General features: G+C 50.0%; 8 protein-coding genes across 8 annotated transcripts; 3 read left to right on the forward strand and 5 right to left on the reverse strand.

The window, feature by feature from the left end:
• Positions 1 to 1,938: 1,938 nt before the first annotated feature.
• BC939DRAFT_467439 (LIM-domain binding protein-domain-containing protein) lies at positions 1,939 to 4,223 on the reverse strand. Its single transcript, XM_051557785.1, has 5 exons — positions 4,081 to 4,223; positions 3,835 to 4,001; positions 3,485 to 3,751; positions 3,326 to 3,395; positions 1,939 to 3,230 (listed from the first exon to the last, which is right to left on the reverse strand). The coding sequence occupies exons 2-5, from the start codon at positions 3,994 to 3,996 to the stop codon at positions 2,116 to 2,118; spliced, it is 1,614 nt and encodes a 537-aa protein (XP_051407012.1). The 5' UTR covers positions 3,997 to 4,001; positions 4,081 to 4,223; the 3' UTR covers positions 1,939 to 2,115.
• Positions 4,224 to 6,460: 2,237 nt separating this feature from the next.
• Positions 6,461 to 9,972, forward strand: BC939DRAFT_467446 (uncharacterized protein). Its single transcript, XM_051557786.1, has 2 exons — positions 6,461 to 7,217; positions 7,314 to 9,972. Exons 1-2 carry the CDS (start codon positions 6,598 to 6,600, stop codon positions 9,910 to 9,912), a joined length of 3,219 nt encoding a protein of 1,072 aa, XP_051407013.1. The 5' UTR covers positions 6,461 to 6,597; the 3' UTR covers positions 9,913 to 9,972.
• A 98-nt stretch (positions 9,973 to 10,070) lies between these two features.
• Positions 10,071 to 12,478, reverse strand: BC939DRAFT_481612 (uncharacterized protein; the record flags this gene model as incomplete). The annotated part of the gene is made up of 2 exons (XM_051559040.1): positions 10,071 to 12,134; positions 12,350 to 12,478. 2 exons carry the CDS (start codon positions 12,476 to 12,478, stop codon positions 10,071 to 10,073), a joined length of 2,193 nt encoding a protein of 730 aa, XP_051407014.1.
• A 1,002-nt stretch (positions 12,479 to 13,480) lies between these two features.
• On the reverse strand, positions 13,481 to 13,773 carry BC939DRAFT_467450 (uncharacterized protein). The gene has a single exon (XM_051557787.1). The coding sequence runs from the start codon at positions 13,747 to 13,749 to the stop codon at positions 13,492 to 13,494; it is 258 nt and encodes an 85-aa protein (XP_051407015.1). The 5' UTR covers positions 13,750 to 13,773; the 3' UTR covers positions 13,481 to 13,491.
• A 1,381-nt stretch (positions 13,774 to 15,154) lies between these two features.
• Positions 15,155 to 16,409, reverse strand: BC939DRAFT_467451 (uncharacterized protein). Its single transcript, XM_051557788.1, is given in 5 exon segments — positions 15,155 to 15,326; positions 15,429 to 15,645; positions 15,752 to 15,767; positions 16,284 to 16,287; positions 16,305 to 16,409. The coding sequence occupies 5 exon segments, from the start codon at positions 16,370 to 16,372 to the stop codon at positions 15,254 to 15,256; spliced, it is 378 nt and encodes a 125-aa protein (XP_051407016.1). The 5' UTR covers positions 16,373 to 16,409; the 3' UTR covers positions 15,155 to 15,253.
• Positions 16,410 to 16,537: 128 nt separating this feature from the next.
• On the reverse strand, positions 16,538 to 17,561 carry BC939DRAFT_533169 (uncharacterized protein). The gene is made up of 2 exons (XM_051561688.1): positions 16,955 to 17,561; positions 16,538 to 16,849 (listed from the first exon to the last, which is right to left on the reverse strand). The coding sequence occupies exons 1-2, from the start codon at positions 17,354 to 17,356 to the stop codon at positions 16,760 to 16,762; spliced, it is 492 nt and encodes a 163-aa protein (XP_051407017.1). The 5' UTR covers positions 17,357 to 17,561; the 3' UTR covers positions 16,538 to 16,759.
• Positions 17,562 to 17,573: 12 nt separating this feature from the next.
• BC939DRAFT_481615 (uncharacterized protein) lies at positions 17,574 to 18,145 on the forward strand (the record flags this gene model as incomplete). Its single annotated transcript, XM_051559041.1, has 2 exons — positions 17,574 to 17,576; positions 17,681 to 18,145. The coding sequence occupies 2 exons, from the start codon at positions 17,574 to 17,576 to the stop codon at positions 18,143 to 18,145; spliced, it is 468 nt and encodes a 155-aa protein (XP_051407018.1).
• A 1,040-nt stretch (positions 18,146 to 19,185) lies between these two features.
• Positions 19,186 to 19,992, forward strand: BC939DRAFT_507861 (uncharacterized protein; the record flags this gene model as incomplete). Its single annotated transcript, XM_051560934.1, has 1 exon — positions 19,186 to 19,992. A coding segment is annotated over one exon (807 nt), but the record flags the coding sequence as incomplete, so codon positions are not given.
• Between the last annotated feature and the right edge of the window lie 122 nt (positions 19,993 to 20,114).

Consider the following 20,114-nt stretch of genomic DNA (forward strand, 5'->3'; position numbering starts at 1 on the left):
AAGTTTTCGCCGTCGTGGTTAAAGGGCGGATGTCCTGATGTCAGCTCCCACATGATAACGCCCAAACTGTAGACGTCTGAGCTGTGATCGAACGGTGAATTGCGGAGACGTTCAGGAGATATGTAGGGCACAACTCCTCGGACGCCATTGTTGGAGTTGGCATGGTTCAGGTATCGGGAGAGGCCAAAGTCTGTGATAAGTGCTCTACCGGACTGGTCGATCAAGACGTTCCTGGAGTGTAGATCGTGGTGGCAAATGTTGTCTTCGTGAATAAAACTGATTCCTGCTGCGACATCCCTGGCCAGCCTCATCTTGTTAGTCCAGTCGAGCGAGTCAAAGTGACGAGAGAGATAGTCGCGAAGGCTTCCTTTGCCTGCAAACTGCAGCACCATACCGTAGTCGCCATTGCCCTTCATCCGCGTGATGCCGTAGAACTTGACGATGTTTTCAGAGTCCTGCACCAGCTTATGAATCCCGACCTATAGATTGTGGCAAGATATCAAATAGCGACAGTAAGGAATTGATTCCACGCACTGCCTCTTGCGTTCATGTAGCGAGCGGCGTAGTCAAGAATATTGCCCACCGCCGTCGTTGTCCAAGCTCTCCTCTATTGGCAAGAAGGCAAAGTAACGATTTCGCGGCACAGGCGTGCTGAAAATACCCTCCAATCTGCTTGCGTCGGCATCCCTCAGTGGTTATAGGAACAAGACACCGTTCCCGAGTACACTCCTGCCTGTGCGTGCAGTAAAATCTCTGTCTAGTGTCGTCCCTCGCAGGTCCTGGATAGTGATCTTTCCTCAAACATAGGGAGCAGCTGAGAAGTTTCAACTTTCAGCTTTCGACTGTTTTCCTTACCTCTTGAATGAAATCAGCTGGGTTGTACAGCACTTTGACAGCAACCCGCATCCCACGCCACTTGCCGGCGTGGATCATGCCGAATCCTCCGCTGGCGACGCCCATCTGCAGGTCTTTAATGTCATTGAAGTCGATGTGTCGGAGCAGCCTGTCCTTGATGGCGCCCTCGAGCCATTGCTGTTCCTTGTCATTGAGCAGGACCACGGGCGCTGTGTTGTCGGCCATACGTCAGTCGGTCCGCTGGGTGGGGTGTAGCAAGTGACCGTGGTTTCCTGTGTGCGGGAGTGTATGTGTGTATGTATGAATGTATGAAGGCGTGAGGGCGTGAAGGTGCGTTGTGTGGAGGGTTGGAGAGTTCCCCAGTTAAGACGTTTGAGACTCGGGTGTGTTCTCAATCGTAGGTTAGAGATTGATAGGAGTGATGAAAATGGTGAGGAGAACCAGTGAGTAGATAGGATGTGAGCGTGGGTGTTGTTGGATAGGTAGTGGGTATGCGCGTGAGCGTCGAGAGAGTAAAAGAAAAAGGGACAAAGAGACAAAGAGGAAGGGACAAAGAAAAAGGGACAAAGCGACGAGGAGACGGCGAAGGAGGGATGGAAGAATGAGCCAGACGCCAATTGAGTTCGGATGGACACTCCTGGCCACTGCAGCCGATGAGTGAGTCGCGAGACAAAGCGATGGGCGAGTTGTTTTTTCCTTTTTTCGGTGGCAAAAATATGGGGACACAGGAAAACAAGGGGGTCAGGCGTGGGTATGCGTGGGTCCAACGACTTGCACGCACACAGTGCAGTCGTAATGACCGCAATGCTCATAGACCCTACTCTACACTCTACAGAATGTCAGCCTCGTCGATGTGTACCCCTGTTCGTTTGCTTACAGTACAAGACTGGTCCAGATCCAATAGAACGGTGTTGAGCAAGTGGGCGGGCGGGGTGCGTCGTACAGGGTACAGGGACACACACTGCATACAGGGCACATGGATGGGTGGATAGGATTATCAATGCTCTCTACTTCATATCAATGCCATGGTACCATGATACACCATGCATCAGTATTTCCAATGTTTCGCTCCACATGCATACACCGCCGGTAGATAAATAGGTTTATTATGGGTAAGAAGTAAATAATATTTTGTACAAGTACAACATAGCGTACAGAGGGGAAACGAAGGAGGGAAAAGAAAGAGAAAAGAAAAGAAAGACCCACGTAGTCGAGTAGCCACGTGAAGAATGTACTGCATTCGGACCAAGCGACTAGACATCACGGACCCTGTCCCTCGCCTGTTGTGTTTGACAAGATTGCGCTCGCAGTGTCCACTGCGCTGTGGTATACCCCGTTTTGCCCCGCCATCATGGACGCCTGTTGCTGGTTCACCGCTGAAAAGTATCCATTACCATCCGGTCCATTGTTCGGGTTCGTTGTGGTCGAAGGTGTCCCGTTCTTGTAGGGGTGCATTCCAACGCTCCCTTTGTTTTGGCCTGGTCCATTGTTCATTGAAAGGTTTCCATTCAACACCATTGACGGCTGATGAAGCGACGGTCCATGTAGTGTACCGCCTACACCGCCTATCCCAGCTGCGATCAGAGAGCTAGGCGCAAGCAAGCTGCCGCCAGTATTCAATCCAGACGGTACCTCCTGCAGTCCTGCTGGTGCTCCCGAAATTACCGTCTCTGCAGAGGCCTCCTCTGTCATGCTGGCTTTCCGTTTTGCATTGGAGTCCTTGCGTCCAGCTCCTTTACGACTACGTACTGGTGTACTTCCGTTCCCGCCGCCAGTAGCCGATCCTTTGGTGCCGGCATGTCCTGCGCCGGTCAAGGTAGGCGCTGTTGATGCTGTCCGTACTCGCTTGCTTGATTTGGTCGATGGAGTCGCTGCAGCTGATGGGGTGCTGACTACCGTTGACGGCGCGAAGATGGGTGAAGTTATGGATGAAGGGGCCTGTAGAGGCGACCCCACGAGATTAAGACCAAGTCCGGTGGCCATGCCTTGTACAGGTGCTGATCCTTGGAATTTATGCATAATGGTGTGGCCCAGCCTTGATGTCTCGATATCAGTTGCTCCAGGCTGTGAGTCGTCCACTGCTGGTGACGCAGTCGGTGAGGCCATGTAGGTTGATTCGCCTGGGGACATAGCGACAGATGTCCTTCGTTTTATTGACCGAGGGGAAGCAGAGGCACGCATTTGGCTTTGGCTGCCGCCAGATGCAACGTTGTTCATCAGGGCGTGTTGGTTAAAGGGTTGAAGTAGCGCTGGTGCCAGCACTGGTGTCGAAAAGTTGTTGACCATACTTGGCGGATTGGCCTGTATGCTCGGCTGTCGAGGCCTCATGAATGGCTGTCTCTCTCGAAGCAATTGCGAATACGCCGCCAGACTCTCTATCAATCGAACCATGGGTTAGTTTCGAGGCACCTTCACTGATACACCCATACATAGAGTGGATCCTGAACATATTGCCGATGCCCTTTATTACCTGCTGGCCTTCGCTTTGTATTCGCGCTGTACTGAATCAACTCGTTCATCTTAGAAGATACATCCGACACCTGTGCCGAAGAGTGAAATGGCAACGACTATTAGTATTAGACCAAGATCAGTGCGGCTGCCAAGATTCCTTGAAGATGGTAAAACTCACCTCCAGCAAACGCATGGTCTTGGGCGACACTCCAAACTCGTTAACGACACTCTCGGGGATACTCTGGGCGAGCTTCTTTGACAACAATGCTGCACGCTTCGAATTACCCTTCTTCTTCCCTTCCGTTTTTGGTTCCATAAGTGGGCTGGTGGATGAGTCTTCAAGGGGTCGCTGGATGTACTCCACAAAATCCAGCGATGTCAACTCGAACATATCAAATTTGAACTCATTAGTGAATGTTGCTTTAAGCGCTCCTTTCGAGAAAACCTATCATACATTCATTAAACGATGTTAGTCTTCTGGTCGGAATGTAAATCTTGCTTGCAGTGATATCACGAAAGAGTAGTTACCTTGGACCCGTTCGTATAGTGGGAAACAACAATAACGCTAGGACATTGGACAGTGAAAGGCAGTGCTGATGTTTGACCTAGCGACTTTTCCAGGATCAACTGCAGTTCTTTGACACCTGCCTCCACGTTTCCAAGGTAAAACCGAGGGAGTGACGGGGCCATCAATTCTACAAGGTAATATGGAGTCAGTCCAAGTTCGGCACCTAGATGCGCCGTGTTTAAATAATCACTCCTCTATAGACGTACCGAATACCTTGCTATCGCTTGTAACTGGGTTAACGAGTTTGTATCTCAGGCTCCCAGTGTTTCCATAGAATTTGGCGACAAAGGTCTGCCAGAAGTGAATAGTTTGGTGCTACAAGTCAAGAAAATTAAAGGTCGTCAGACACTGAACGATTAAAGTCAATGAAGGTCAAATATATACTTCCGGAATAGTTGTACCTCCTCACTGAACTCGAACGCTCGACTGAATTCGGTTATCCGCAAAAGCGCCTTTGACGCCCGCTCCTCTGCTATGGAACCCTCCTGTGAACTACGTGGAACAAATAATACTAATAAATGGACCATGGCAAAGATAAAGTAGATAAAAGGTGCACCCGGATACATTTCCCTCTGCTCGGCATGTACCTTTGCTGCACCATCGACACCGGCAGTGAAGGGTTCAATTGCGCTAGTCTTGGGGACGCTCCTGGAGGCAGTGGTACTTGAAAATGTGGGTGTTGCTGCTGAAGGACATGTGTCTGCAAGGGGTACTGTTGTTGCTGTTGTTGCTGAGTCATTTGAGAGGGCTGTTGTTGCTGCACTATATTGGGAGGCTGTATAGCTTGCTGAGCTGTGCGCGTTTGCTGCTGCAGCGGGTGCCTTAATGGCTGCTGTGGCTGCGCCTGCTGCTGAGGTATCTGCTGTTGCTGCTGATGAGGTATCTGGTGTTGTTGCTGTGGTTGCTGCAGTGGCTGCTGTTGCAGTTGTGGTTGCTGTAGCGATTGCTGTTGCTGTTGTTGTTGCGATTGCTGTTGTTGTTGTTGTTGCTGCTGTTGTTGTTGCTGCTGCTGTTGTTGCTGCTGTTGTTGCTTTTGTTGTTGTTGTTGCTGTTGCTGCAATAACTGCTGCTGTTGAAAATGCTGCTGCTGCTGCGACTGGCGTTGTTGCTGAAGTTGCATTTGTATCTGTGATAACTGTCCCGGCAAAAACGAAGGTGACTGTTGATGGGCCGCATCCGCTATCCCATGCGCCAGATTGGGGCTAGCTTGAGGCTGCAGATGCTGTGATGGCGTGGTTTGAGTGTGCGATTGCTGGTTCATATGCCGGTCAGCAATATGGCTCTGTTGCTGCTGAATCTGGAGTTGGTGCTGTAGCTGTTGTTGTTGCTGCTGCTGCAAGTGATCCTGTTGTTGCTGCTGCTGCAAATGCAGCTGCTGCTGTTGTTGTTGATGGTGCAGTTGCAACTGAAGTTGCTTTTGAATCTGGGATCGCTGATGTTGCTTTTGAATCTGGGATCGCTGATGTTGCTGTTGTTGTACATGTTGAAGATGTGGGGACATTTGTGATTGAGCGGCCACTTGAGACTGGGGCGTCTGCAAATGCTGGGTGTGAGGAGACATGGCTTGTTGTTGCAGCTGTTGCAGTGAAGCCAAGGAAATTTGAGGCGACATGCGGTTCTGCTGCTCTTGCTGCTGCTGCTGCTGCTGCTGCTGGAATTGTTGAAGCTGAAGATGCTGGGCCTGCGGCTGCTGGAGATGTTGCATTTGAAGCTGCTGTAGCTGATATTGATTCAGTGGCTGCAAATGTACTGCCATCTCGACTCCGGAGACGGCGATGGGGTGCTGTAATGCCAGATTTGACATCCCTACGATTCTGGGTGTCGCATGGTTGGCATCAGCCATTAGAGTGCCAGCTGCCGGAATCTGGCCTGAAGGGTCGATGGATTGAGCGTTGATATTGCTGGCGTTGCGTAGTGGGAGTGTCGTTGCGCCGTTGATGCCGAACATCCTTGCTCGGAAAATGTCCGTATATATGGAAGCGAAAGTACTCCCCTACTGATGGATCCTTGACTTAGTAGAAGCAGGCCCAAAAATATCCTTGATGCGTATTCGTCGGCACGTCTGAAAGTACGATAGATGGTCCTGAATGGCGATATGGCTGAGAGAAGACTAGTGCAAGATATCATGGCAAGCCAGTGATGTTGTCAGAGAGAGAGAGTCCGTGGGCTGAGCGTTGCATTTACTCGGGGCTAGTCGCGTCGTTACCTCAAAGTCAATCGAAGGACAGCAAACTGAAGCAGACGGAAGAGGTCGATTCCATCAGATGTTATTGACTCGATGATGGCAGGTGATCCCGACAGAGTGCCCTCAATTGCCGATATGGATGCCGACGCTTTGCACAGACGGGGGATGAGGACGATCGAGCTGGATAAGTGGACAAGGCTCGCTCTCGCTTGGAGGTGTATAACACGCTGTGCTCTGGGCTCACAGGCCCTTGTCTTATTAAGTCACATGACTCATTAAGGCGTGAAGAATATTTGATCACTCCAGTGGTAAAAGTAGTAAACAAAACAAAGGTGTTCTTCGACTTCCCTCTGCTTCTTTTTTTTCCTCCTTTGTTTCCCTATCTCGGTGTCGTCAAGTTATTTTTTTTTTTTTTTTTTTCTCGATCCGTCTATCGGTTACAAGCACCATTGTTTTGCCGCCGACTACTCAAACGATCTTTTATCAAGGATACTGTGATCCGGAAGGCTGGCCTTAAGAATACTACTATCCAACAGCCATGCTCAAGATAACCGCCGCCAACCGCAGCAATTTGAGTAGACTTGTGCCCGCGTGCCAAGGCTATGGTCCCAGCAACGTGCGCACCTTCAGGACATCATCTATATCATTCAAGGATGTCAAGGCCACTCCAAAGGCCACTCCAAAGTCCATAAAGAAACACTTTCCAGAACATATCGTGAAGACGACCCATGCTACTCCCAGATTTAAAGACCGTAAAGGGGCTGAACGCACTTTTGAATCGAGGACAAGCGACTTTACAACAAGACATGACCGATCTATTCCTACGCGACATGTGTCCACGTCAGAATATGCCGGAGAGCGCAGGGCACATTTACCATCGGGACGGCGAGCATCAAACAAGAATCATCCCGAGGAGTCGCCATCACAACAATTTATGGCGCAGCGAGAACGTGCAATAGCTTTTGCGCGGTACTTGACAGAAAAAAAGACCCGCGAAGCTATGCGCGAGAAGGCGCAGATAGACTCTAAGGATATCTCAAAGCCGATCTACACCTACCAGTCGCCCAAGCTTATTCCTGGAGATGTCAGCGACCTCTTTGGACCAGAGTCGATTCAGAACCGGGACGTGCTACCGGGAGACTTTGTCGAAGTTCGCAGGTATATATTATCAATTCCATTTTGTTCCGCATCCCGTATTCGGAAAATTCGTATGCCACAAGCACTTAAACATACCTTACTTTTTTTAATTATCAGACAGGGAAGGGCAACCTATGGAATATATGTTCGAGGGTTTGACCAGGCCGAAGGGCGATTACAATCCACTAGTGTCGTCTTGGGCGATCATATATTGGAACACAGGACAGCAGATGTGGTCTTCCGCATTCCTGGATTCCTTTTTATGGATAAGTTTAAGACTGCGGTGGGACATTGGGACGTGGATGCGAACCCTGCCACACCACCAGCTGGTTCTGGAAAGATTGCAGCAGCATTTGCGGACGAGTCAACACTGATCATGGGCACTTTCTACACCAAGTTTAACACCGTCTACGACACTTTTTGGCACAAGAGAAACCAGACCTCGTTTACCGTAACCGAGGCAGCGAAATATGTTTTCGGCAAGGAAGGCGAGAATGCAGTATCATTGACCTTGCAGGAACTGTACGCCACGCACTTGTACCTGACTCAGGATGTCAATCTACTGAAGTTTGTTCCCTCGGTGGCCGTTCGATGGACAGGTGAATTTGCCATGCGTCCGCCAAAGGAGGTCCAATTGACGGAGACCGTGATCGGCTGGATGCGCAAGGACGATTCAAGACTTGGCCAATTCCTAGAGAAAGCCAAGGTGTTGGTCGACAGTTTTCGACAAGGCGACAAGTCTGTGTGGAAGGATACCATGTTCACTGAATCGGATCGGACTCTAATTGAGTTCGTGAGACAGACGGCTTTCAACGGATACAGCGAGATTTTCACCTCGCCTCACCTCGCTTATCTCCCCAAGTTACTGCGACCTCTGGCAGCGTATGATGATATTGACGCAAGGACGGCATTCATGTTTTTAAACGAAATCGGAATTTGGCCGAGCTGGTACAACATGGAGATCAATCGGTCGGCAGTCTCATTGACAGCCAGTCTAGAAGAGGAGCAAGCTATTCTGGACCGGATAAAGAAGCTAAACCCAGAATGTTTACAGCAGGACTTCGAGAACGACATTGCACGCATCAAGGAGGCTGCTACTACTACTGACGTCGAGACAAAGCAGAAAGAGAACACAAAGTCGTCGACACGGATAGGATCGAAGGCTATAGTCCTGCAGGATCCCACAGAGATTTACAGGCGCGATCCGTGCGATTCGATTCGCCACGATTTCGGTGATAGTCCCATCTATGCTATCGACGACCCCACTGCCTCGGAGCTGGACGATGCTTTTTCGATGGAACCTGTCCCGATAACATCATTGACGCCAAAGGCGTCGACCTGGATCCACGTTCATGTTGCAGACCCAACTTCCATCCTCCCGCCAATGCATGAACTCTCTCGGTTGGCTGCAGAGCGCGTTCAGACCGCTTACCTACCCGAGAGGACCTGGCCCATGTTACCCCGCGATCTGACAGAGGAAACGATGAGTTTGAAAAACGACGGCAAGCCCAAGAAAGTCATGACGTTCTCAGCCAGGATCAGTGATGTTAACGGCGAAATCCTCGAGTACAAAATTCGTCCCGGCTACGTCAGGAATGTCGTTACGCTCAACTACGACGATGTGGACGATTACCTGACGTGGAACCGCATTCACGGTGGAAAGGAGGAAGGTTCTCGTGTTCGGAACTCTGTTATGAGTATGCCGGTGGAACGGTCTATGGATCGGCAGTACTACCGTGAGAGGACGGGCACTATCAATCCCGAGAACGGGGAGATGATTAAGGAGCTACAGGGGCTTCAAATACTTTCTCAAAGGCACCAGGACTACCGATTGAGCAAGGGAGCCTTCAACTTCAACCTCGGTCGGCCCATGGTTGAGATCACGCCTTATCCTCTTCAACCGGTGCCAGAGGAGGGTTGGAAGATGCCCACGGACTATTCGCAGTGGCAGGAACCTCATATCAGCTGTCGCTTGGACCCGGCATTCGCATCCCCTGCAAGAATGATGGTTGCTGAGTACATGATCTTGGCAGGAAGAGTCGCTGCAATTTTCTCGCAGGAGCACGGTCTGCCAACAATGTATAGGAACCAGCCGCCACCTGCCGAAAAGTACAGGACCAAGTTCGATGCAGCCATCCGCGAGAAGACCAACCCGCTGACGGGCATGATAGACATTACAGACATGCTGCCATTGCGGCCCTATATTCCTGGTGCTGAGATCTCGACAACGTCGCTCGGTCACTGGTCAATGGGAGTTCACGACGGATACTGCAAGGTGACATCGCCCCTTAGGAGATACTCGGATATGGTTTCACATTGGCAATTGAAAGGGGCCCTTTTGAATCAGCACCGGTCGATGGATGCTAGCACCTCCCCTGTGTTCAATTTGGACACCCTGACCTCATTGACTGGTGTCATTCGAGACCGTGAGCGCATGCTGGGTATGCTCGAGTCTCGCACGGTCAAGTTCTGGGTTTATGAAATGCTCCGCCGTCGAATGGAGAACGGGCTGTCAAACATCTTTGATGGCATAGTTCTGAATCCGACTGGGGACGGGTATAATGTACTGTCAACAGCCTTGGGCTTCCAAACCGTTGTGAAGGCCGAGGAGGAGGAGGCTAAGAGCCTTGCGATCGGATCCAGGGTTAAGTTCGAGGTCAATAACTGCGTTCCGCAGAGACCCTATATTGGTGCCAAACATATTGCGGCACTTTGAACATAAAGCATTATCTACTTTTGAGAATAAAGATGAATGCGTTTTGTAATATTTATCCATAAATATTCGGAACTACTTGAGCTAGGACTATTGTAAAGGCGAGGGCGATGTTCGGTGTATTGTGAAAGGGCGGCAGATAATGAGATGGGTTGCTCATTCTAGTTGACTGGCTCTGCGCTGAGGGCGGCTGCCGCCTGTGATGCTGGCACTTCTGGCAATGACTCTGGCTCTGCAGAGACCATGGTCACTCCCTCCTTCTTTAAAACCGCAATCTCGTCGTCCACCTCTCGGGGGCTCTCAGCGCGCGCACCATTGGTCACTGCTGTAGTCGAGCTCGTGCTGGAGCTGCTGCTCATGCGGTTCATGGTCAGACTCATGCTGCTGCGACCTGAAGGCCATGCGCTTACTGTCGGCGCTCTAGTTGGCGACATGGGCAGAGAGCTGCCAAGTTCACCCGACCCGACCGACTGAGAGGTGCGGCGACTCAGCTGGCGTACCGGGGATCCAGTCCTGATATTCAAGCCTGAGGCCAACTCATCCCCCTCCTGGAAGAGTGAGGGGTTATGCTGGGCCACAGAGCCTGATCGTGCACGGGTGCCAGGGGATTTGATCCCCTGTAGCGAGGCCACGCGACCCTTGTTCGTCTCCAGCTGGCCCAAGCGTGCTTTGGCTTCCTCCAGCTCTCCCTCGAGCTCCATCTCACGCGCACGCAGGTGCTCCAGCTCTCCAAGCTCGCCTTCCAGGAAAACATTGCGCTCATGCAAGATTTGCATCTCCTCCAGGCGAGGCTCCAGTTCCTCCATGGTCTTGATTTGCTTCTCGAGATGTAATGTTCTGGAACGCAACAGCGCCACTTGCTTGGCTTGACCCTCCAGCTGCGGCAGACGCACCTTGACCTTCTCCAGCTCGACGGACACACGCTCGAATTCCTCCTTGTAATCTGGGGAGATCTTGGCCTGCTCAGCAAGGAGTGCCTCCAACTCCCGATTCCGGCTCGCCAGGAACTCAAGTCGTCGGTCATCCTTGTCCTTGGATCTGAATGACTCGAACTCTTTCGTCAGCAGTGTATGTTGGTTGTTTGCAATGTTGAGCCGCTCCGACAGGTCCCAGTTTGAATGATCCAACTCTGCGTTGGTCGTCTCAAGCTCATGGATTCGATCCTGTAGGCTCTTGACCAACGCAACCTGACCCTCCATATCCTGCAATTTCTCCACATGCGCATCAGCAGCAACCGCGCGCGCCTCCATCTCGACCAAGTCGGAGCGAATCTTTGGCAGAGCGGCACATTCCTCCTCGAGAGCAGCGCACTGGCCTTCGAGCTCCCAGACACGCTTTTCGTATTCCTTGGCACGGACCATCAAGGCTTCGTTCTTGTTCCAGAGCTCCTCCGTCGCCACCGTCTTGGCGCTGAGCTCTTCCACGAGACGGTTGCGCTCGTTCTCGAGATCAACAAAGTGAGCTGGTCTTTGTTGGTGCTGCTGAGCATAGGGCTTCTTCTCCAGCTCCCAAGACTTGATCTTGAGCGCATCGCGTTCGGCTGTCAGGGCCGAAACTTCATTCATGAGTCTTTGAATATGATGGCTTTGTTGAGTCGCACTACTGACATTACTACCGCTCCGTTGGTGCTGCTGGCCCCGGTGGCCGTTCATCGATGATGTCTCTAGGGAATCCACAGAAGAGGCACACGATTCGAGCTCCTTGACCCTCGAGAGTAGGAACTGGTTGTTGAGTTCAAAGTCTTGCAGCCGTGCAACTTGATGGGTCGCCTCCATGTGCTGGAGCTCTAGTTTGTGATTTGCTTCCCGCAGCTCCAGATTCTTGCCTTTGACCCTCTCCAGCTCTGTAGTTGTGCTTCGAAGCAGTTTTTTAAGCTGGTTTATCATGTTTTCTTCAGCGGTCGATCCAGTTCCATCGTTGTCTGAAGTGGCGGGTGAGAGAGGGAGGGCCGCAGCTGTGGCGGAGACCAACTGGGAGAAGTGACGATCGAGACCAGACTCTAGTTTATCAGAGATTTGCCGCATGAGGTTGATACGGAATTCCTCTGGGTTGAAGTCGGCAGGAAGGGAAGACATGGGTTTCGGCGACATTTCTGAGGCTGTGAAGGTCGAGCGTTCCTGACGCATCAACGAGGTTGGAGAGAAGACCTTGGTGTTCACAGTGAGGCCCTGGTGGGGGCCTTCTGCTGTTGGCGAGGAGATCCCCAGGCCAGAGATCATGGCATCCTATTTGATATTACAGACATAATGCATCACTATTAGTGTTTCTTTTGTTAGATTGGTCGTGGTACCCCTGCAGTCCCTGAAATCGATCGCCTTTTTTTTTTTTTTTTTTTTTTCTTGGTGTGTATTGTGCATGCATGTCTGTTATATGCTGTTGTACGAGCTGGAGTCTTTTTTAAGACTGAATGGGAGAGAAGAAAAGACGCTAATTTTCTCACCCTGGACATGTCCACAGTGCTTCTTCTCGACGGCCGGTTGCTATTGTCGCCGCTATGATCCGAAGCAGCATAATCCGAATTGGTCGATTTTGCAAAAGAGGGAGTGAATGAGGCTGCACGCGGGTTCATGCTGGTCCTCTTTGTGCTGCTGGCGCTCATATGGTCCTTGTGAATATCTGCAGGGAAGGATATATTAATTGAGACAAAACAGAAAACGCGTGGGTGTCAGTACAACAAAGCAGGATAAAGTAAGTTAGGGCAGCTTCAGCTAGAGGGCGAGCAAATGAAGGGAGAAGTGGGTAAATGGCCTTTGTACGAACCCAGACAATGCGACTATAGGAAGTATACAAGAGAGGCGTGAAGTGAAGTGTGAAGGGGCGTTTGCAATTGGCGAAAAGGGAGTATGAGGGTTTTCGCGAGAGTTCCAAAAGGAGGGAGAAAGACCAATTGCCTGTGGTAGTGGGTGGTGGAGGGCTGAGAAGAGAAAAGAGAAAGAGGGGGCAGAGGCGGAGGAGCAGGGACAAAAGGAGATAACAAAGATGGATGAAAAGCACCGAGTTGGTATCGCAAGAACACAGGCTGATATGGGTATATTTTTAAACAAAAGGAAAGGGCCTTCAATTGAGTTGCGACTCAAAGAAAGAAAAAAAGGGTGGGGGAACAAAAAAAATAGGGAGGAAAGAAGAAGGAAAGAGAAGAGAGGAAAGAGGGAAGAGGGAAGAGAAATAAGAATATTTGTATATAAAAAAAGAGAAAAAGTGGGAGGGAGGGCGGAAAAGGTTGCTGGTACAGGACAAAGAACAAAAGACGAAGGACAAAGGACAAAAGATGATTGCCATGCGAAGAGCAGGATGTGTCCTGTCCACATGCTGCTGTAGTCGGTGTCCCCAGACCAGGTTTAAGACGAGGAGGCAAGGCAAGTCAGGGCAAAGGTATGACATACCGCTGGTGATTATGGTGCTATTGTTGCTGTTACTGTTGCTGCTACTGCTGCTGACACTGTTGCTGCTGGCATTAACGGTGGTGGTGGTGCCGAAGGTCGATCGCTTCCTGTTGAATGCAGGCCTCTATGTGCAACCATAAAGTCAGTCAGTTTATGTTATGTTACAAAAACGATGGTGTGACAAATTCCTCCGTCCAATTCAGGTCCAACTGATTATCCTCCCTCCCAGCGGGATGGAGGAATACAGTCTTTCTGTGGTTGCTGCAACCAACTCTTTTCCTTTCTTTTCTTTTCTTTTTGGCTTTGGCCTTGGCCTTGGCCGCTCATTCGCCCTCGCCTGAATTATCCTCGCTTGCCACTCTTCACAAGGACAGGTCATTGGCGCGTTTAATAAGAAAATGATAAAAATAAAGACATGTCCTTTTGATACTGAGCGAGATCCATTGGGGGCAGGCATGACATGCCGAGAAGGGAGACGGAGGCATTACTAGCAGCAAGAAGGATGGACTATGTAGAATGTGGTATGGATGGAGGGCGAAGTACCGCGCTGAACATCATTGTGCCATGTGCGACATGGTGTACATGTACACAACATGGCCCCCTTCCGCCACAACACCGCATACTTCCTCCTGTTTTCCATATACTCTCTCTCATGCCTTTGCTCTTGACCTTTTTTTTTTCCCGCTCGTTCTGTACGTTCACACGAGTCTTGAATCACACAGCACTTTTTTTTCTCCTCAGTATTCAATGCTCAGATCCCTGCTCTCTTGCTTCCTGATCTGATGACACATCAGATGAGCATCTTGCTGTCTACCTACGTCTCATTGCTCACTTGTCACCATTACTGAAAGCGGCACACAGCCCCCACAAAAAAAAAGTAAAAAAAAAAAAAAAAAAAAGCTCACCTGAACCTGGTATCCCGATGGAAAGGTAGCCAATGGCTCATCCTCGATAACCATCTTCATGTTCGACATTGGTGCGGGTTCAGCACGAGGCATGTTGCAGGCGATATTCAACTGTTTCTCAACCTCTATCTCATAATCCGATTCAGGTTTAGTGGCGACGTTCGGCATTTTCAGCAAGTTCTACGAAGCATTTGAATATAGGGAGGGTCGTTGTTTGGTGAGTGCGGTGAGTGTGATATAGGACGTGTCCGTTTATTGCCATGATCACTCAGAGAAGTACCTCGGACATGACATTCTTGGCAACAAGCGTCGTGTAGCGTGCACGATTCTGGTTCACCTGCTCTTCCGTCAATGTCGACATGCCCGTGGTTGGGGAAAGAAAGACCGCAGCAGTGGCTGCGTGTTGGGGCAGGTTGATATTGATTCGGCGCGGACGATTCGAGGATAGCATGAAGATAATACGTCAGAATGGATTGGATGTGTCTATTTGCTCCTGAATAATAAGAAGATGGTAGCGTTCTCTGAGCAAGAATATGATACAACAAGTGTTTCAAGGAAGGAATGAAGAACGAGAGGACGGATGAAGAAGGAGAGAGGGAGATGGTTGAATGAGCTGATCAGCCCAGGGTTACAGAAAAACCTTAACCCCAGCCGGAGTTCCATTTCCTTGTGGGTCTAGGGGAGTAGGCAAGCAGAAACGAGACGAGCCAGTCGTTTGCAAGACACTCAGGGGTCATAATCCGCCGATCAATCAAGACAGATCCGTGCCTGAACCTGGACAGTGCCACGAGTGCTGCAGGGGATGCCTGTGTTTGTTCCAGAGTCATTTGTTCCTGGTCTATCTCCATATCATTTGCCATTCGCTCTTCGGCGCCAACGTCATTTTCTTTACTGAAGCTGCATGCATACAAAAATACACTCAGCATAGTCATCGCCATAGACACAAAATGGTAGATATCTGTTGGTCACTATTCGTCTTTATTTTAGACGTCTAAATGGCAAAAAGAACCAACCACTACGCTGTATTGACATCCGGCGACTCCAGTTTTTCATCATTTAAGCCTTGGGCTCCAATGGGACTTTGAGATTCTGCTCAACAACACTCTCGATCTTCTTGTTTGCTCCAAAGCTGTGTTACATTTAAAAGGAACCGAAAGATGGTCTTCAATCAATAAACCTGTGCGTGGCCAGAGTGCAGTATGAACATGCAAATGCACCGAGCAGGACTTACTGGTGATGTTGGAGGAAGCGGTATCCTTGGACCAGCTGGGCACATTCATTGGTAGCGTGGCATGCAAAAAGCAAGTAGTTGCGAGGCTGAACCATCCAGGCGAAGCGCATGAACAGCATAGAGTACACTGACAGGGCCACGGTCATATTGCCAGAGATAAGCTCAGGATCCTTCTTAAAATCAGCAATGGCAGCGAGAGGAAGACCCCAGTTCGCGACTATAAATGCAGTTCAAGATTGGCAGATGTTTGTTAGCGATGTCAAATATTCAATGCATCTTTGCTTCATACGCATTTAATCCCAGCATCTTGCTTCCCGACTTACCAGGACCCCAGAAGTGCTTTTAAAAGGTGTACAGCGTGGCCGAGAAACAGAAGCGTAAAAAAATAAAAAAAATGTTTCTGTCGTTAGAGATCGTTGGTCCTCGTACACATTCATCCAAATCTAGTGGCGAATTGAATTGGTGCCGCTATTGTGATAGCAACACCGCCGATCCTTATGATCGAGTAGCAAAATAATCTTTGGCAATAATATGCCAAGACTATGATGAATATCGCAAGTTCCATTGATAGAGTCCTGGTACGATGCACATCGCAGCAACGCCCTCCTTCCTGAGTTGCTATCCACTCTGAAAGCTGTCGACTGTCCCCTGTAACATTGATATAACGCTGTTTTGATCAAAATGTATCCTCTACAAGGATTAGAACCTACAGTGCTAATAGTACAGAATGCAAAGAGGAGTAATACTTTGTCAGCTTAATTGAACGTTTTCACGATAAGACTCTCAGCATCGACGTTCTGGAGCAGCGATACATCCAGAAAAAAATATGAGTCAGGGTAGAAATGTGGATATAGGAGTGAAGCGGATGTTCCTTACCTCATGAGGTATTGCCTGAACTCCTTGCTGGAGATCTTCTGTCCAAGTTGTGATGCCCAAGAAGCCATTGCAAATGGTATGAGAGGTGATGAGGGATTGTTGGGTTGAAGAAAGGATGTGTGGGGTGTGTGAAGAGCCAGCCCTTATCTCCGGAAAAAATTGAAAGTGGCTCGCTTCTCGCCTAAATGACGTCACTGAAGGCACTAAAAAGTCGTCCTCCCTTGCCTTGCCCTTGCTCTCGTCCCACTGCGCTACTCCTGCTGCTGCTGCTACTGCCCCCGGCTTCTGTGTGCGGCCTTGCGTCTTGCATCCGAGGGTAGTGCCCATCCTTATCTACTGGTTTAAGATAGAGCGGTCGCTGTTGATGGAGTAAATGGCCATGTATCGCATTGCAGATGTTGTGTCCTGCCATAATATCGCGGTGCATGGAAGTGCCGCAATTTAAGCAGTGTAGCCTACGGATCTCGGCCTGCCCGACAACTGCTCGCAGGTTGGACACTGTAGTATTCGTTCACTCCAACCGCGATGTATCCAAGTGACCTGGCCTATGTGAGCGTTAATAAATAAAAAAAGCATCAATAATATCAGTACTATATTCACAGTATCCAAACATGATACAGATCTGCATAGACTACTTGTTTGATGGTAACAAAGTAGGACTGGAAGGACTCGTGCAATGAGGAAAGCCTAGTCTTTGCTGAGAACTTGCCTAGGCCGACTCCGATCCAAACCTTGCTAGTCCCATCCCTTTTTCTGCCGAGAAGACTCTCTGCAATGAGACTGTATTCGGTATCCCCCGCTCTTCTTGCGTCCCACTTGTGCATCTTGAACCGAATATTGCCGTTGTAGAACTCCTGTAGTAGCTCTTCCACTTTCTCCAGCTCTACGACATGGTTTGTGAAGCTATCGCCCTGACCACGTAGTGGTGACAGCTTAGTCTTAATGCTTCTGATGGATTCGATTCCATCGCCTGGCATGATATTCTTCTGCTCTTCCATCCTTACCGAGCGACATATCATGTCATGGGCCCATATAATGAACCTTTTAGTCATTCAAGTCATGCTGCCGTACTGGTATGCCAAAATGGGGATCTTTCGCAAAGGGAGGATATATACAGAATTGGTGATGGGGCGACTTCCGGGGTAGGGATCTGCAGCTTATCTTTTTCCGCTTATGAGTTGCACTTTTATTAGTGATTCTCACCGGTGAACGGTTAACCGCGGTGAACAATTTTTTTTTTTGAGATCTTTTCACCGGTGAATTCCACGTATGGTAATAGTTTTCTATATCACTGTATTTCACTGGTCTTTGTTCACCGGTGAGAATCACTAGCCTTGAAAGAACCTCGGTCGGTTAGATATTGGCACCTTCCACAGGACGTCTTGCCTCATCGAATCGCATCCACCATCGGAGGCACGGACTATTACTCGACCGAGATTCGAAACGTTGTGGAGATCAGGCAAGATGTCGAAGATCTTTGGGGTTGTGAGCCGGAGCAGATTAAGGTTCTGGATCTCGACCTCGGCCAGTCGTGTGTGCTCCGAGCAATCGCGCTACTTTCCGAAAATGCTCGCGACAAAGGGGCTCTCGATATCACAGCGAGGAAGCAAGGCGACTCTGATACCGATGTGGACATGCAGGACCCTTGCGAAGGCTCAGCACTAGCTACTGACGATTATGATACCGATGTTGATATGGAGGGCCCTTGCGAAAGTTCAACACCAGCCCCTGCTCCAACGCTAGGCCCTGCTTCCGCCACCTACTACAACCTGGTTGTGAACCAGAAAGCCGTTTACCAGCCAATCTTCAAGCATCGACGCTGGATAGAAGAGCAAAAATAAATCGTCCCAGGCGACTGAATAGAATCCACCAGCGACATCGGGGCCAAGCTGCCACCACAGCGCGGTGAGGGAACCTGCTTGGTGATTTATCTTACGGAACTGGAGAAAGTACAGGTATGACTGAATGAGTTTTACAACGGCAATAATCGGCTCATGAAGCACAAGTGGGACGTAATAATGGCAAGGGATGAAGATTCACGAAGCGTCTACTCAATGTACTTAGTAGGTCGATCGGCAGGAAGGGAGATGAAGTCAACAAGGTTATTATTAAGATCCGTCTAGGCAAATTTTCGATCAAGACGAGACTTTCATCTTTGCATGAGTCCTTCCAGTTGTATTTTGTTCAGAAGGTAAGGTACTACCACTGGAGATCCGAAGTCGCGTAAAATCGTTTTATGTTTTTATTGACTTTAACTTTATGCTAATGTACTCTAGGCCAGGTCCCTCGGTTACATCGTGGTTGGGGTGAACGAGTCCTATACGTTCAATAAGTGTCCCTCTTGCAAGAAGTTTGTCGAACAGGTCGAGATCCGCAGAATATATTGCTCGAACTGCAAGAAACTCATGCATCGTAATATCAGGGCTGGCCGCAACATATGCAATGTCATTCGTAACCATTTACTCCACCAAGAGCGACCATTGTATCTCCAGTCAGTAGATGAAAAAAGGAACTAGCCTTGGATGCAGCAAGATGTAAGGCCGCACACAGAAGCCGGAAGCAGCAGCAGCAGTAGAAGCGAGGTGGTTCAAAGGCGAGGGGAGCTGGTGGGCGCAGGCGAGCAGCCTCCATGGCAGGGCTGCGAAAGTCCGTAGTAGACTAGATATCGAACCTGATGTGTGTCACAACCACACTATTTTCAAGAGTGTCCTGTGACCGCTTTCAGGATGTAAATTTCAGCACGGGCCACGCCACGTGGGAAATAACGTTACGCCACCGCCACCACATCCCAGAAAGAACGCGTCAATAAAGGGATGCCAACTGCTAGAGGTGTTCTCTTTACCCTTCACTCACACATCGCTAACCAGCCCTGACCATCATCATGAGTGACAACACGTTCAGATTCTCTGATCTCTACTTCTGCATGTTCCTATGCATTCTGTCCATCGTCCTCTCCCCTGCCTTCTTCGAGAACGGCCCAGAGCACCCTCCACGCCTGACAGAGCGACGTACGATCAAACATAACGCGACAAAAGTGAACAGAATCACTGCTGTGAACACAGCCCCCAATTCTACTTCCAAAACGCCTGCCCCCTGTGTCCCCGCAGCGTCTACCCCTTGTGCCGCCGCAGATGCCGACATTCCACCCCAAGCGGCCACTGCCCCCGCTGATACTGAGAGCTCATCCCAAGCGAACACTGCCCCAGCCTCCAGTCTCCCACGTCGGCCTACAGCTGCTCCTCCACAGGACTATAGCGAGTTCTCTGCACACCTCAATGAGCTCGAAACCATGCTCGAGGAAGAAAACACCGGCGCGATCCCGACGGCCCTCCGGATTGGCCCACAGATTCAGGAACCTTTGAACAACAAGCGTGCATGGTCCTTGGTTGCACAGGAACATGTAGGCATCTCGTCGTCGATGTCATCCGAGTGCAGAGAATCCACTACGACTACCATTCCTCAAAGCACCGAGCTCTCCGCGAGCGCTACTTCATCCTCATCGTCGCCGCGGCCCTTCAAGAAAGTCAGGTTCTCCCCTGACACCTTCGAGCCTGCTGACAGCAGCGAATATCGCCGCTTATCAAAGAGACAGCGGGAGTCAAGCGAAGAGGCACAGGAAGCCCGGAGAAAGAGGCGCAGAATGGCAGCCATCAACAAAATGCTGGAAACCGAGCCGGCATACAGAATGGTACACCTTGTGAATATCGTCACCCAGACCTCGACAGTGATCTTCGAGCCGAATCCAAAAGCAGGCACCAGGCGCAGCTCAGCCCGGCTCAGAGAAAGACCATCGAGCGCTATCTCTAGCGC

The sequence above is a fragment of the Gamsiella multidivaricata genome, assembly GCF_025024155.1.
Source record: "Gamsiella multidivaricata strain RSA 2152 chromosome Unknown BC939scaffold_108, whole genome shotgun sequence".
Lineage (NCBI taxonomy): Eukaryota > Fungi > Mortierellomycota > Mortierellomycetes > Mortierellales > Mortierellaceae > Gamsiella > Gamsiella multidivaricata.

Bases quoted from the DNA above. Each gene is read 5' to 3' on its own strand.
- BC939DRAFT_467439 (XM_051557785.1), bottom strand. From the start codon at position 3,996: ATGGCCCCGTCACTCCCTCGGTTTTACCTTGGAAACGTGGAGGCAGGT. The intron at 3,396-3,484 runs GTGAGTTTTACC...TCTTCGGCACAG, and splicing joins AGACCATGCGTTTGCTGGAG to GTGTCGGATGTATCTTCTAA. The intron at 3,231-3,325 runs GTAATAAAGGGC...TTCGATTGATAG, and splicing joins TACAAAGCGAAGGCCAGCAG to AGAGTCTGGCGGCGTATTCG.
- BC939DRAFT_467446 (XM_051557786.1), top strand. From the start codon at position 6,598: ATGCTCAAGATAACCGCCGCCAACCGCAGCAATTTGAGTAGACTTGTG. The intron at 7,218-7,313 runs GTATATATTATC...TTTAATTATCAG, and splicing joins GACTTTGTCGAAGTTCGCAG to ACAGGGAAGGGCAACCTATG.
- BC939DRAFT_467450 (XM_051557787.1), bottom strand. From the start codon at position 13,749: ATGCCTGCCCCCAATGGATCTCGCTCAGTATCAAAAGGACATGTCTTT.
- BC939DRAFT_467451 (XM_051557788.1), bottom strand. From the start codon at position 16,372: ATGGCTTCTTGGGCATCACAACTTGGACAGAAGATCTCCAGCAAGGAG. The intron at 15,327-15,428 runs GTAAGTCCTGCT...AATGTAACACAG, and splicing joins CGCTTCCTCCAACATCACCA to CTTTGGAGCAAACAAGAAGA.
- BC939DRAFT_533169 (XM_051561688.1), bottom strand. From the start codon at position 17,356: ATGACTAAAAGGTTCATTATATGGGCCCATGACATGATATGTCGCTCG. The intron at 16,850-16,954 runs GTTACCATCAAA...ACGCTCACATAG, and splicing joins AGTCCTTCCAGTCCTACTTT to GCCAGGTCACTTGGATACAT.